The 17,046-nt window shown below is 36.3% G+C and overlaps 1 protein-coding gene across 2 annotated transcripts; it reads right to left on the reverse strand.

Moving 5' to 3' along the window:
- Positions 1-478: 478 nt before the first annotated feature.
- Positions 479-14,163, reverse strand: LOC126713778 (probable inactive purple acid phosphatase 28). Of its 2 annotated transcripts, none has more exons than XM_050413642.1 (4): positions 13,911-14,163; positions 13,682-13,829; positions 1,432-1,805; positions 479-1,117 (listed from the first exon to the last, which is right to left on the reverse strand). In XM_050413642.1, exons 1-4 carry the CDS (start codon positions 14,094-14,096, stop codon positions 656-658), a joined length of 1,170 nt encoding a protein of 389 aa, XP_050269599.1. In that variant the 5' UTR covers positions 14,097-14,163; the 3' UTR covers positions 479-655. The 2 variants fall into 2 exon arrangements, with proteins under 2 accessions (XP_050269599.1, XP_050269598.1); XM_050413641.1 differs by having other exon boundaries at positions 1,432-1,859; positions 13,911-14,161.
- Between the last annotated feature and the right edge of the window lie 2,883 nt (positions 14,164-17,046).

Below are 17,046 nucleotides of genomic sequence, written 5' to 3' on the forward strand. Positions count from 1 at the left end.
AGCCAACATAAACTAGTTGTAAATTACAACTTTACACATATAATTAGTGCTAGCATTTTGCAATGAACAGAAGGATCAAATGACAGAAATATTCCTATAAAAAATGACAGAAATACGATAACAAGAACAATGTCATTCAGTGCCTTGAAGCCTAGTGTGCAGGTTGATCACAGAAACGACTTCGACGGTGGGAACATATGTATTGATTTAGGAGAAGTTAAAACATAGGACTTGGAAATGTTAATTACCAAACATAACATCTAGAAGACTATTTATTATTTTAAAAATTAGAATCCTGTTAACTTAATTTCTATATTAAACTTCAATATTTTCTGAGATATCAATGACACCGACCCAAGAGGAAATCTGCCTTGGGCAATCACCTGAGTTACTTGAACTTGGCAAACATCAATTGAACTATCAAACAAAAAGTATTCTGCAGTCGCTAAGAACAATTAAACAAAATTGAAGCTTCGGATACCCACTTAAACCTTCTTTCCTCTTATATCAAGTTGAATTTACAATGTTAAATTGCAAAAGAATGCAGTAAAATCACACAAGGAGGTTTCTTATCAAAATAATTTTAACACACAACGTATACAACATTATGGAATGCTGAATGCCATTTCTCCAGTGCCAGTAAACTGTAATTGAGTTATCTTGATGGCCGGTGGTCCCACAGGACTTGCTCATCAACCTTGCTCAGCTTCTCATCATCAAGACGCTTCCATGTCTTAATCCTCTCCACTCCCATCCAGGCCTTGTCCCCCTTCCCAAGTTCAGCAAATATGACCCTTGCTCTCCTTGGCCACCCAGCCTTTCCATATCCGTGATATCCAATGCCTCCACCATAACAAAACCATATACCATCTAGATTCCCACAAAAGTCATTAGTATGATCATGGCCCATGAACACAGCCTTCACATCTCCAATGGAGACAAGTGTCTCTAAGACTCCCGAGTTCACTGATGAGCAAGCTACAGCCTCCTGAAATTGGCCCACAATCTTTTTGTAGTAAAGCTGCCGAATTTCTGGAATTGGGATATGAAAAAATCCAAGTGCTGGGATTGTAGGGGGCAAAGCATCAGCAGATTGATCAGTATCCGACGTTTGGCCCTGTTGGTGTGTGACTTGCAACATATTAAAATCTAAATCTAGGGGACCTCCCTTCTGGGAATTAAAAGAACAGGTAGAAGAAATACTATATTCAGATGTGTTTAACTGTGTTTCTGAGAAAGTATGGGAGTATAAGAACTTAGCAGACCAAAATCACTTGTTGTCTAAAAGAGTTTTCAATTCTTCCGAAATCAAGTCCTAGCTTTTTCCTGATTTTTATAAGCATAAAATAAGTATAAAATTGATCAATGTAATGAGAAAAAATGTAGACGAAGTGTGTCTTAACTGCATTGGCGCTGTTTAGTTTTGTATACCTGAAATCTCTGAGAAATGCCACGGACCCAACGAAGTTGGGATTCCTTAATCCATCCATAAGTTCGAACTCCTTGAACAACTGCCCTGTCTCCACTGTCAAGAAAGAGAAGATTGAATATGCTGCTGTTCGCCAAATGCGAACCTGGGGCACCATATACTCTTAGGTTATAATTGCCAAAACCATCAATGTCTGTCATCATGCTTCCCTTAAGAGAACTAGAGGGACCTTCAGCTGATGGATTGGTTTGCGAGACAGAATAATCCATAAGGGAGATGAAGGACATCAATTCTGCGCGATTCATTGTAGATTCCTGGTCGTGGTTTCCTAAGATTGCAGCCCACGGAAGACCAGATTCCATGGCAGGACCAAAAGCTTCAAGTAGGGATTCAGCTGCATCAGCAGTGCTGGGCCCAAATATATTGTCTCCTAATTACAAAAACTAAACCTTTTATAGAGACACAGAGAGAGCAAATATTCATCATTCTCCACCAAAGATTTTTTGTCCCAATGAAAGAAAGTGTTTTAAGTAGCTTGACTAAACATAAGTTATAAGGTTCTAGATGAACAAAATTGCCAGTTTAGATTTTAAGGAGTTAAGTAAACATATAGGAACCATCCCAAACTAGAGAGTATCTAACCTGATCAGTTAAGTTTAATCCCCAGAAACTGGTTATACAAAATGCAATCCAACAACAATTTTCACTTGAATCCACAGCAAGCAATGGTGCATTTTATGAAACCACTATGTCTTTTCATAATTGCCAATCTTATCATAAGATCTAACTTGAAAAGAAACATAAGGGTAGCTACGTAAGTAAGAAAAATTTTGGGCTCAATCTTAGTTATCAGATTTATCAACGCATTAGTTTTGTCTTTTACCAACAATGCAATTCTGAGAGTCCAACAAAGCTTATACCAAAATTAATCAACGTATCTGTAAGCCACTAACCTAAAGATTTAATAAGAAGGCTCTCTATGGTTACGTTAACGTTTATACCCAGTTACAAACTTGTTTTACGTTTTTTTTCCCTGCTGATAGGTATCTTCTTTTCTTTCAGATTAGTACTGTGATTTGACAAAACCTTCAATCTGAGAACTGGTTTCTATTAGCACCTCATTTCTCCACTCACACACATACACAATAGGAGTAATATATTATTTGTATATAAGAATTGCTTTGCTGTAATTTAGTAGATCATATAGCTTACACTGGTGTGCTTGTAGTTTCACCAACTCTTATGATGTATAAATAATAGCAAAAATCTAATCCTAATTGGATTGTTCAGCCTCCGTTTATTTATCTTATGATAAGGTATCAGCTTCATGGGCTCACATCACCAGTGGCTCTTATGAAGTTCCTTCTTTTTCTTTATTGATTCTTTTCATCACCTTTTATCGGCAACTCTCTCTCTCTCTCTCTAAGTTCCTCACACCAATTCTCTACACATGACTTCTCTTCTTCAATTCCCCAAAATTATTTTCTTTCCAATTACAAATATTGCAAATCACATTTTGATTATTAAGGTTACATCAGAAAACCACAGGGATCAACTTATGCTTATATTATTTATGATAAAATGCATGGTTTTATTGATGGATATACTAAAGCGACTTAAAATTAATTATTGACAAGTTTTGAACTCAAAGTATATAGAATGGCTCAAGAAAGATCAATTCCTTCTTAGTTGTATTAAAGAAACTCCTACCCCTGCTTCAAATGCACAAGTTCTTAGTCATCAAACATTTAAACAGGTTGGGAGAACCTTGAAAAACTCTTCCAACATCAATATCATGCCAAATTTAACTTGCCAAGGGACTAAATGCAAAATGCTGAGAAAAGCTCCAAATCAACTAGAAGAATCTCACTTATAACAATCATATTGTAGACAACTTGGCACCCATAATCACTTTGTTCATGAGTCTGAATTGGTCACCCAAATTGGGTTGCCAAATGAAACTGATTACCAACCATTTACTTTTTACTACAGAAAATTAAGAAACTCGATTCGATGATTCAAAAGCTCACCTCCTTATCCATGGGCAAAGGAGCAACCCAGCAAGCACCTAACCAAAACCAAACGCATAATGCCATTGCCATTATTCTAACAAGGCACATTATGGCAAAATCCCAAGGTTATAACTGCGATGGCCACCAACATGATCCCAACTTTTCCTGCAATAGTTGGAGTGACTGATAATTGTAATGTCAATCATTACTCACAACTTTGCCAAATTCACAAAAAATCAGGTCACACAGCAAATGGAGATGGTTGGCATTTTCCATTTCAATCAAAATGGTCATATTATGATCCTGATGTTGATTCTCTGAGGCTTTTCTGGCCTTCATCTTGCATTTCCTGCATCAGGATACTCAATCTGATTATATTGATACTTGGTTAATTCTAGTGCAACAAGCCATATGTTATCTGAACCATCATGCTCTGGTAATCAACCCTTTACATGCTGACAATGATTTGCTCCCAATTCCAAATTCTCTTTTATATTTGAACTCTATTGCATATATTCTTGCAATTAAAGTTGATCTTTAATCTATTCCCAAGCTCAAGTGTGACATTTTTTTTTCTTTGTTTTCTTTTCGAATGTTGTATCAAGGATCTATGGATAACTCTGATTACTCTTAATGCAAAAGCAATAAAGGCATGAACCAATTACACGTTCAATGGTATTGCTATTAGTGATAAATCTCCCATTCAGAAAATTCAATAGTAATACTCCTAGGGTTCAGCAGCAGCAAATGAAAAATGATATATTACAGCAAAAATCTTGGCAGAATAACTGGAAGCTAAAGAATATTACAAATAATGTACCTTATTTGATTACACGTATCATTTTTGCTTATTATTGGTCTTCTAGTTGATTTAGGATCTCTAATTGATTTCCAGGTAAATTACACCACCTGAAGTTAGGCTAGTGTAAATATATATATAATGACACTCCCCTCCCTTGAGATCAAAAAATGGAATATTTAATTAGTGAAAACTAAATTGTTACATACCTCAAAGGGGTAGTATCATTTTGTAAAATCTCAAGGGAGATTGATGTAATTTAACCCTTGATTTTATTTTCCTAATTTGTTTCTAACCTTAATACTTTCCAATTTTGTTAGGAGTCTTTGGTGGGTGACATGCTAATATAAATAAGGGTGTAAGAGAGGATTAGAAATTCATCGATTGTTATATTTCTTTGTTTATAATGCTCTAAAAATATCTTTAATTATAATGCTCTAAAATTCTTTGATCTCGTTTTCTTCCCTGATCATGGCCCCATAGATTAGAGTTTAAGTCATAACACTGAATCTAGTTTCCAATTTTCTTTCACTACGTCAGCCATAGCCGCAAAATATATCCATCTTGAGTCAATTTCTCTATTGTTTTCTTTGTGATGCTTGTTATGAAAACACTTGCCACCAACGTTACCTACCAGACAAAGTTTCTCTATTTTTTAATTTTTTGCACTATGACATAAGAGGACCACCACCGATTGCTAGCTCTGTAAATATCACTTTATTAGTTTTATTGATGATTTGAGCTGGTATACTTGGATCTATAGTTGTTAGTATCGTATGATATGCGATACGTATCATATTGTGTACAAAAAGTTTCATATCGTAAGGGTGTATTGTAAGTGTTTATGAGTTGTCTAATACATAAGTGCATATCGTATAAATCGTATCGTATCGGTGAATTGTATGTATTGTATGATACATAGACATGTGAATTTAAAATGAGTTTTTTTTTTGTTAAAATTTGTGGTTTTATTTGATTTAAACAAGTTGTTAGACTTTTTTAACACAAAATTATTGGAAAAATTAATTGAGTCTAATAAAAAAGTGAGTCCATGAGTTTTTTTTTTTTTTTCCCTCCCTTCTCTTTCTCTACAAAATTTAGACTATACTCATAACACTCACTTCATATGTGCAAATGTGCAAATTTATACTCAATGCTATTAATAATGTATTAAATGAAAATATAATTCTTTTTTATTTTGTTATTATTATTATGAGTATAAAAAACTAGAATGCCCAGAAAAAATATAAAGAAAAAATTATTAGAATTAAAAAAAAAAAGTAAATGTTGATAATAATGAAGAAAATGTCTATGAAAAAATAATTTTGCAAAATACTGAACATGATGATAACATTAACTTAGATGGAGTTGATTAGCCAAGATGATGAAAAGATATTATTATTTTGGTTCACATATCATTTATTATCACTTCTGAGTTTAATCAATTTGAACATGCATGTTATAAACATAAGTTGATTTGATTTATATAAGGGGTTTTTTTGCAAAATAACACCATTTTTCAAACGATTTCATTAGTTAGCAACGTTTTCAAATTATTTAGAAAACTAACATCTCGATTTTTTTAGACTCGAGTTCTATGTTGGAATTTTAGAAATCAAGTCTCATAGATTCGATTTCCTTAAAGAAAACCAAATAAAAAAATCAAATGAAAATGACTGCTCTACACAAACAAATTCGTTCATGCAATTCAAAGGAAAAAAAAAAAAAATGGGAATAGGATCGCCTGAGCCTTCGCCGCACTATTGGAGCCTTTGCCGCTGAGTTCAGTCTAAGCTAAGGGGTTTGGGTTAGGGAGATCTGGGTTCGTGGGTTCAGTCCGAGCCTTCGCTGCCTGGGTTTAGTCCGAGCCACCACTTGGGTTCAGTCTGAGCAGCCACTTGGAGCCTTCTTCATGGTTTCCATTTTTGATCTCTCTGGGTGTTTGTGGTTTTGTTTTTGATCTCTTGGTGGGTTTGTGTTTCTGTTTATCTCTTTTTCTGGGTTTGTGTTTATCTCTTTGCTTCATTGTGGACTTGCGGTGTTCATTGTTTCACTTTATAGAACTGGAGCCTCAAAGGCTTGATGTTGAAATCATGTTTAAAATAATCGATTTAGCACATCAAACTCGAGTTTATTACACTTGAGATGTTAGTTTCCTAAATAGTTTTGAAAACGTGCTAACTAACGAAATTGTTAGCGTTTTGGTGTTAAATTGCAAAAAAAATCCCTACTTAGTTAGCTTTGTTAAATTTTATTACATAAGTAATGACTAAATTGGTCATTTGTTGAATATATTTCGAATTTATAATGAATATACCTTTTATATATGTATATCTATAATTATTTTATAATTTTATTAGATGTTTGCGTATCTTACGATTCACAATTTGATACAATACACGATAAAAAATAAAATAAAAATAAAAAAATTGATTCACGACACAATTCGTGATTTGACAACTAGCTTGGATCTATCCTATGAAAAGCAAATCTCATTGTGTGATTTTTTTTTTTCATTATTTTGTGTCTATGGATGGGACTTTGATTGGAAACAAAAACAAGCTTTAGTCCCAAAACTTTGAGATCAGCTATGAACCCTCAACAAACTAATTGCGGTTTGCTGCATGTATTCTCTTCAGCCATTTTTTCCTATCCAAATTACACTCTCTACCACCTTCTTAATTATAATGTAATTTTTTACTTCTACTAATGTTATATTTAGGTCATTCCCTCTACTTCTTTTGATTCCCTCGACTTGAAAGCCTTAACTTTCTGAATACCTTTCAAAGGAAAGAAGATAAAGAAGTAAGCTTGCAACTCATTATAAAATGAATGGATGTCAAAATCCTATTTTTTCTTCAACTTCCATCTCATGTGGTCTCCATTTTCTGTTGAATGTGTTTGGATTCCAAAATATGAAGGAAATCCACCACTAAATCCAGCTGCCAATCATTCAAATCCTGAGTGAAACATAGATCCCAACTCCTCTCCCCCACCCCCACTTTGCCAAGGAAAAGTCCATTGAGGCCTCTCTATTAATGGAAATCTCATACAAAACCAGGAAGGTCAATTGAAGAGATTGATCCCACACCACTAATGTTGGCAGAATTTCACTATATTCCCCACCCTAAGCTCAAATTGAGTATTTTTGCTAAAAGCCTCCCAACCCATATGGATGCCTCTCCATTAACCACACCTATGTACACCCCTACCCAACTGAGAAGTCCATCCCCCCAACTCTTCCCCAAACTTTAAAGCTACCACCCTCCTCCAAAGTCGTGTCTCCTCAACCCCAAAACACCATAACCATTTCCCTAGTAAAGCTGTATTGAAGGTAGTCGGTTTCCTTATTCCTAATCCACCATTGGCCATAGGCGCACATACTTTATCCCATCTTACCAAATGTGAATGGGAATCACCCCACAGAAAGTCCCTTTGCAACTTTCTCGATTTTGTTAGCCACATGAGTAGAGATGGTAAAAAGCGATAACAAATAAGTAAGAAGACTAGATAATGTACTCTTAAGTAATGTCAATCTTATCTAACACTTTGACAAATAGAGCTTCTTCCACTCGGCCAACTTTCGCTCAATTTTTTCCAAGATAGGATTTCAAATATAAGTTGACTTATGAGAAACCCCCATTGGCATGCGAAGATAAGACATAGGCAAAGTCTCAACCCTACAACCCAAAATCTCTACCAAAGCATGCATATTATTAACCTCCTCTATTGGAACCGTTTCACTCTTACGCATATTAACCTTCAAGCTTGTCACAACCTCAATACAAAGTAGCAACATTCATACATAAAGGATTTGGTTCACATCGACATCACAAAAAAGAATTGTATCATATGCAGATAAGAAATGTGAAACAAATTGCCCATCACCCTGCCTACCATCAGCCTTGAACCCTTGTAGTAAGCCAAGATTTTATACACACTCTCAGGTGGTATTCCAATACCTTAGCCAAGATTTTATTCAAAATCCCCACCAAACTTATAGGCTGAAGGCATCATTTTTTTTAGGGATTAAAGCAATGAAAGTAGCATTGAGAGATTTTTCAAACTTATAATGTTGATAAAACTCTTCAAAGACAACTTATCAAAAAAATAAAAATCTTCAAAAATAGCAAAAACGTCTTTTTCCACTACTCTCCAATAATGATGAAGAAAAGCTATAGAGAAACCAACCATACCTAGAGCTTTATCTCCTTACATATCTCTAACAACTTGAATGATCTCCTCCTTCTCAAACTTCCTTTCAAGCCATCCCCACTCTGTCCCCCTAATTTGGTCAAACTCCAAACCCTCCACAAAAGGCCTCCATTTCTCTGTCTCTTGATACAAAGTTTTATAAAACTATACTACCTGAGTAGCCACCTCTAATTCCTTATATATCACCCCATCCACCTCCAAAATACTCAAATAATTATACCTTCTATGGAAGTTAGCCACCTTATGGAAGAACTTAGTATTATTATCTCCTTCCTTGATACATAACATCTTGGACTTCTATCTCCATGATATTTCTTCCAAGGAAAGAAGATGCTCTACTTGGGACCTCACTTCAACCCTCCCATTTCTCCACATTAGTGAGTCCAAATTCCTCTTTGTTAGCATCTAAAATTTTCAATTACCCTAGTAATTTTTTCTAAAATGACCTACATTACCAAACTCTCTGTGGTTCCACTGAATAATGTCTTCTTTCAAAGCCTTCAACTTTTTGGCAAGCAAAAAACTAGGTGTACCAGAGAAAGAATGCCAATTCCACCATGAATGAACTTTATCCACAAGCCCATCCATCTTCAATTACATGTTCTCAAATCTGATAGAACTTTTCCCCCTTGCTATTCCTCCTGCCTCTAAAAGAATTGGGCAATGGAATGAAATAGGACGAGGTAAAATCTATTGAATCACATTCAGATAGTGTTCCTCCCAATTATGAGAAATCAAAGCTCTATCTATCCTAGATATTGAAGGTTGATCTGTACTACTAGACCAAGTATAAAGGAAAATCAATCAAATTAAGATCCTTAATAATCATAGAAAAATTTTCCATAGCCGAGGTCAGTCGTGAACCTGCCATCCATTCACTTGGAAAACGTACAATATTGGAATCCCCAATGCAACACTACAGTAAATTCCAATATTGTTGAATACCAACTCATCCCATATTTGACCCCCCTTCCACTATTTTCATTTGGGCCATAAACCCCTAAGCACGCCCATATAAAACCATCCACCATTCCTTGCCACCGAACCAATACAAAAAAAGTTCCCACCATATCTTCTAACTTTTCTTGAACCCTCCTATCCCGCATAATCAAGACCCCACCTGTAGTTTGATTGCATCTAATGTAACCCAATCCGCATAAGGACAACTCCACAAGCTACAAACCATTTGTCTATCCATGCCAACAAACTTAGTTTCTTGTAAACAAACTACATCACTCTTCCACTCATGTAAATTTTTTTTTACCACAAGATGTTTCTAAGGATCGTTCAATCCTCTAACATTCCACAAAATCATTTTTAGCTTCATAAAGACAATTTCTTCCCAACTACTGTCATAGTTACACAACCAAATCTCTATATCCCATCATAATTCATCAAAGAAAACAAATTCCTTAGCTCTCTCCTTCCCTTACTCTTAGATTTTGCAAGTTTTCAACTACTAGTGACTTCTTTGTGCAACAAGTTGGCTGCCTCCATCTCATTTTCTAGCCTTTGTAAAAAAGCAATACACAACTTCTCATATCAACTCAAAGGAAGCCCAACCAGTTTACTGAAACCAGGAATTCTATGTTTCAACCATCTAGAAATATCCAACTTAGCATCAAGACACAATATCTCAGTATCAACATCTAGCTATGCTGACATAGCCAACCATGGAGAAGCTATAGTCATCAAAGGAGCACATTTGGAAGAATTGTCCCTCTTGCCTAATCCCCAACAATAAGAAAACAACTTCTCCCTCCATCGAGTCACACTCCTCAGAAAAACCACAAACATCCTCAAAAGGTATCACCATGAGATTGGATTGATCAAGCTCAAAATCATAACTCAACTTGATCCGAGTAACTTCCACCTCCTGAGACAAACTCGCATAGCTCTCACATCCAACTATAGCCATCGCAAGACTTAGAGTCCCCACCCTGATCACTTTGACCTCATCCCCACCCTTTTTGCCCAAGCCCACAAATCTAACTCTCATCAAACCTAGAAAAAGATTGAAAAAGGAGAGGCCAAACAACCGCGGCACAGATTGAAGAATCATCGACCACAAAACCACTGTGACTGGCCTACTTGGCACCGACATGAAACCAAAAGAGCGAATACCATCTAAGATGATGCGAACAACTTCCTTTCGAGATATCGCGGGTCAATTTAACGCTATCGAAGAGACAAAGCTCTCATGGTGAGTCGTAGAGCATGCTTTAGACCCATCAAAGTCTTGAGCTAAGGTGGCTATTAATCTTTTTCTTTTATCTCCAAAAGTTGAAAATTTTCAAGTTGCTTGGTAATGTTTCTCAACATAAATTTTTATTTGGTTCCTCTCTAGATTATTCATTTATTACGCTTCTTATCTATTTGGGATCTTATCGTCATGACAAATTAGATCCAAAATTTGGTGTGGTTTCTTTGGGCTATAGTAATATTAGGCGATCAATGCATGGATCCACAAGCTAGTAGCGCGTGCACTTCTTTACATGTCATTTTCATGAAAATTCTCTTTTTCAGATTGCATGTTTTACGCTTCATGGTTCTGTGTCCTCCTCTACCACTCCTGCCTATTAATCTTCCTTCCATACCCTTCCTTCAACTCCTACATCTTAAACTATGATGTCCATATCTCCATTCACATCATCACAACCATATTAAATAAAGGATGTCCTGCCACATGTGCCTACAACGTTTATTTCCACTGCATTTGGTCCTACACAAGCCTGATCAACTACCTTTTTACCTCCTCCAACTCAATCTTATTCCATGATCACACATTTGAAAGATGGCACTCGAGGTCCTCAGCTATTTACAAACAAACATTCTCTTCCTCTAAGCCAACGCTGCCTTGCTCTCTCCTCCATTTGTTGAATGCCTTCCACCTTCAAACAAGCATCTTGATTGGGTCAATGCTATGACTAATAAATACAATGCCCTCATGCAACATAATAGTTGGGACTCTTGTTCCCTTTTATTCCTCTAGAAAATATGGCAGGATGTCCTAATTGTCTATGTGTTTGAAAGCCTTCCACCTTCACACTTGTTTTGTAATGAAGGAACCCAAGACTTTGTATCATTTTTAGAGACTTGAGCTATCCATAATGCTAGCTCACTTACACTCGCTCAAGCCAAGTATCTTCTCACTATCTTGAGCAGCTATCTTGAGCAGCTTACGATAGGAGTGGCAATTTGGGTTCGCGTGTCAGGTTTGTGTCGTGTCGACTTATGAGTATCCGATTATATGAGTTAACACTAACCTGACATGTTTATTAAATGGGTCAAGATTCCTTAACCCTAATACGACCCATTTATTAAACGGGTCAGTTGTGTTGACCTGTTTATTAGATTTTATAAATATATATATATATATATATATATATATATATAGTTTTAACCAAATTGATATGATTTATGAAAAACCAAAAAAAATAAATATTTTTAATATGAAATTTAGAACTAATGAGTAACTGCATCACAAATAATCATACAAAACTAAAGCATATCTCAATATCACAAATAATCAATCATAATATGTCAAAGAAAATAAAGTACAACAATTAATAAGTTTAAATACCTAGGGTTTGAAGGGTATATCAGTAAAATGTTATTTAATTAAACGGGTCAAACAAGTAAAATGGGTTCCATAGTTTGGACACTAACCCAACCCGTTTATTAAACAGTTCAGTTGTATCAACCCGAATATGACACTAACCCATTAAGCCTTAACACCTGCTAATTTCATGTCATGTCGGGTTCGCAGGTCGTGTCCAATTTTGTCACCTCTATCTTACAAAACCTAGCTACAAACCTATATTTCTACCCCAATTGCTCATGGTGTCAAGCTCCCTTGAATGATGGAAATCTTCATAATGATCCTACTAAATATCGGCAACTTGTAGGCTCTCTTTAGCATCTAACTCTCACTTATCCAAACATCACTTATATAGTCCAACAAGTTTGTCAATTTATGCATGCTCCTCACGACATCCATGTCCAAGCTGCCAAATGTCTTCTTCGTTATCTTAAAGGCAACTGGCAATGTTGGTTTTGGATTATACATTTCTCTTTTATACACAATGGGTTTATCTTGTTATGTAGATGCGAAATGGGTTGGGTGCCCTTATACTGGGATTCTAGAATGGGTCGCTGTATCTTTTTTGGCAGCAACCCCATTTCTTGGTCTACCATGAAAAAAAAAAAAAAAAAACTATTATTTATTTATAGGAAATTTCTCTTGCTACCTTAAATCTTCTCTAAGTCCCAAGCCCTTTTTTATTTTGATGAATTGCTTGCTATTCAACTTGCTCTTGTTAATTCTTTTCTCATTCTCACACAAAGCATATTGAGATCTCTTATCATTTTGTTCAAGACCTGGTTTGCAAGAGCTACCTTGACATTCATTATGTTCACTTCTCCAATCATATAACAAACATTTTCACCAAAGGTTTCCCTACTTCCATTATGCTGTAGATTCAATCTAGGTGGGTGTGGTCTTCACCTCATTAGCTTGTGGGAGATCATGATAGGAGTTTTATATGATTATTGCCTTCAAGAATTACTATGAAGTAATTTACTAGATCACTTTTATTGTCACCAACTCTTATGATGTATAAATAATAAGAAGAAGAAAAAAATCTCAATGTGAATTGCGTTGTTCAGCCAGTAATTGTATCATACAATTTAACTTAATTTTCTTAATATGGAAGAAAATTCTTATTAAATCAAGGCCATTCTAGTTATTAGATTGGTTTAAAATTGTTACAAACCCATGGGTAGAACTCACCATTGAAAACCGGCTTACAAGGAGAGCGTGTCCAAGAGCTTATAAACGCATGGATAAGCTTGTAATTAATCCATGTGGGACACTAGGATCTTAACATAAATAAACTAAATACACTCTTTAAAAAAAAATTTTAAAAATGCCCAACTTCCAATAGGACAAAGTTTAGTGATTGGAACTGAGTTGTAAGATTATTCATGTATATATATTAGTATCAGAGTATTTAAAAAGGTCACATGACTCATTAAGAGAAAACTACATATCATGGAGCAATAAAACTCCAAACCAATTTGGAGTTTATGCAATGTTATTTATATTTATTATTAATGAGTGAGAATCCAACACATAGTTTAATTTAGATAGCAAGTGCAGATTAGGTAATAGTTTAATTTAAACCACATTTGGCACAAGAATTAGAAAAAGAGAGATATACATACCAGTGAAAGCAATGAAATCGGGATTTTCGGAAAGAATCAAAGTGTTGAGAAAGTGAGTGGTGTTGAGATCGGAACAGTAGGGGAACTCCTCATCTAACACGTCTCGGCATCGACTCATTATTCCGTTACCATAATGCATATCAGCCACCTATTTAATTTTTATTTATTTATTTATTTATTTTGAGGAAATAGAAAGAAAGAGATAGAGAAAGAGAATGAATGGATCAACCTGAAGGATTTTGAAGGTACCGTCGTAGCGGAACCGGAGTGGGAGATCTGGGTTTCTTTTTACGCGAACGGTGTCGTTTCCGGATAATTTGTGTTTATGAAGAAGAAGGTGTATGATTAAGGTAATAAATGCCAAGTACCCCAAGCTGTGCTTCCAATTTCCACTTTTTGATGATTCCATTTTCATCACCTCCTTCTTCTCTATTATTGACTACTGTATCGATAAGTTGCTGTGTTTCGTTTCATTTTTGGGTTATATCTTATATACAATACAATAAGGTGGCGTTCATAAAAAAATATATACAATAAGGTGGGTCTTTCACTCACTGTTGTGCCATGTGTCGTTTTTTTTTTTTTTTTTTTTTTGCAAATAATAATAACTAATCACTGACCATTTTATTCAAAAAAATAAATAAATAAATAAATAAACTAATCACTAACCACATAGTTAGCGAATTCTAAATATGTTCGCTTAGTTCAATGCCACAATTACAATTAGCTAACAACGAATGAAAATATATATAAAAAGATTGTTGAGGCCCATTTTTGACAAAAGGCCTAATGGCAGATAAAACTCAACAATAAGGGAAAGTGGGATCAATAAGATGTAAAAGTAAAGTAAATGGGCCAGAGAAGCCTAAGAATAGAGGTTATAAACCTAATGGGCCAACGTGGTAGGAATGGTAGCCAACAAGCACATGAGATCAATAAGAGATAAGGCAAAGTAAATGGGTTGTGGATGCCCAAGAAAAGAGATAATAAACCTAATGGGCCAACATGGCAAAAATGGCAGCTAGTAGGCTCATGGGATTAATAAGAGGTAAAGACAAAATAAATGGGCCAGGGAAGCCCAAGGATAGAGGTAGTATACTTAATGGACCAACATGATAGGAATGATAGCCAACAAGCCCATAGGCATGGCAAGAAGAGGAACAACAGAAATAGAAGTCCAATGGGATAGATGGGTAGGAGCTTCTACCCATGTAGTGCCCAGCCCATGGGGGTACAAAGGGATGCAATGTAAGCCCAAAAGCCCACACATCCTCTATGCCGAGGAAGATAGACACAAACCTAGTATACGCAGCAAAACAAGACAATACAAGAACGGCAGGAATGGCGTGGGAGTAAAAGAAGACAAATTAGAGGATAGTGGAATGCACACAAAGGCTAGGATGCCACCTACTTGTACCTAGCCAATACAGGGGAGGTGGGCCCTTGGTCAAGGGATTCAGATGGTGTGGTTTGGCGGCGGGGAGAAAAGAAGTCTATTTTGAGATTCCTACCGAGGCTTCTTTTGGGAGAAATGCCTTGTTGGGATGGCATTTTGCCCAAAAGAGGTAAGCATGGTCGGGGCCACTTGGTGCATGCTATAGGGGTAAGTGTAGAGAGAGCCTCCATTCCTTATCCATTGAAGGTAAGGTAGAAATGAGGGAGAGGGGAGAAACAAAACAAGGAATTTTGTTTAGGAATAGGGAGTGATGCAGCAAGCACATTTTGAGCAGAGGTAGTGGCCAGACAACCAGTAGGTTAGTGGGCAAGCTTGGAGAGATGCCCACAAGGAACCAAAAACGGTTGGTGAAGCCCTAGGGACAAAAGGGAGAAATCCCATAGAATTAAGAGGTATGAAAAGGATGAAAGGTAGCTAGGAAGGAACAATAGGAAGAGAGGGAGGAGGGCGAAGAAAAGAGTAAGAGAGAAATTGAGAACCAAAGAATTAAAAGAAAACTAAGTGGTAAAAAGAGAGAAGGGAGAGAGAAAACATGGTAGAAATAAGGGCATGTATCAATAGACCACCTTTTCTCTCCCTAATGACATTTCCACTTTCTGAAACTTTGTGAAATTGGAATCCAAAACCATTTAGGCCCTTTCTCCAGCACGAGTAACTTCAATGGCAGAAGTCTGTAACGAGGTGATCCGTATTGGGGTTTGGTTCCCTTTTTGGACCCATTCTTGTTGAGCAATCTTTAGCTTCTTTGACACCTCCGTTGTGTTTCTTTTCTTTTTGTGTTGTAGTGTTTTATGTTAATGACCATCCTATTGTGATATCTTTTACTCTTTCTATTGTATTAATTATTTTATCTACGATATGTCGACGCCTCACGGTTGCTCAACCACCCAACGCGATGACGCTTGTGCTCCTCTCTCTCTATCTTGGTGCGAGAAATGATGATATGGAGGTGGATTGTACCTCGGATGTGTGACTGGAATATGAGTCAATTCTAAGGAAATTACCAAGGGTAAGTGAAGTCGCCACCAATCATTGAGTTTTTATTTATTTTTTTATTTTTTTTTTAAGGTGTGATTGGTTACCTGATTCTATTTGATTTTGTTACTGATCCTAAGTTAAGAAAAATGTCGTTTTTATTAATCTAATATGGATGGATAAAAAATCTTGATTCTTGAGTTTGGAAGCCTGGTTACGTGTGGGGAAGGTGTTAGGCATCCCATAATGCCTGTCCAAGGATAGTTCTTTGTTTTGGTAAAACCTTAATTTTTGGACATTAGCAATTAAATACAAGCTATTGGCATTAGCTTTCGGGACTTCAAACGAATTGGGCTTTGAGGTTTGGTTTCAGAATGGGTGTGGTCTCAATCGATGCTTCCCAAATGTATTTGGAGTCATTGCCAAATTTCCATGGCAAAATTCCAATAGCATTTTGTTTTATTTTCGTGGTGGAAATTCGGTAGCGCTTCACCTCAGGTGCATCATAGCACATAAAACACTATTTTCACCAAGCTTTCACCTTGAGAATACGACAATGGGGATGCCCCATTTTCACGGCGAAAATCCGGCAGATTTTCGTGTTTGGTGTGCGTGCACTGGCAGGGTTTCATACCTGTGTATACGACACGTGCCAACATGCTCATGCTAGGATGAGTCGAAGCCCCTCAAAGCATCTAAACACTTCGATACGTGACACATACATGGGGTAACTGATGTCACTTGGTGACATGGATCAAGATGATCGCACCATGGTGACTATGCATACAATATAACACGAATATGCACTTATAACAATTGCCTTGAGCACATACTCATGCCATAAGGTCAAGAGCACTCATGGCTAAAGAATGTCACTCACGTAACCATGAGAGTCCATCATACAAAGTGCACGATCACCCACACACATGTAGGC

Source organism: Quercus robur, chromosome 2 (genome assembly GCF_932294415.1).
Source record: "Quercus robur chromosome 2, dhQueRobu3.1, whole genome shotgun sequence".
NCBI lineage: Eukaryota > Viridiplantae > Streptophyta > Magnoliopsida > Fagales > Fagaceae > Quercus > Quercus robur.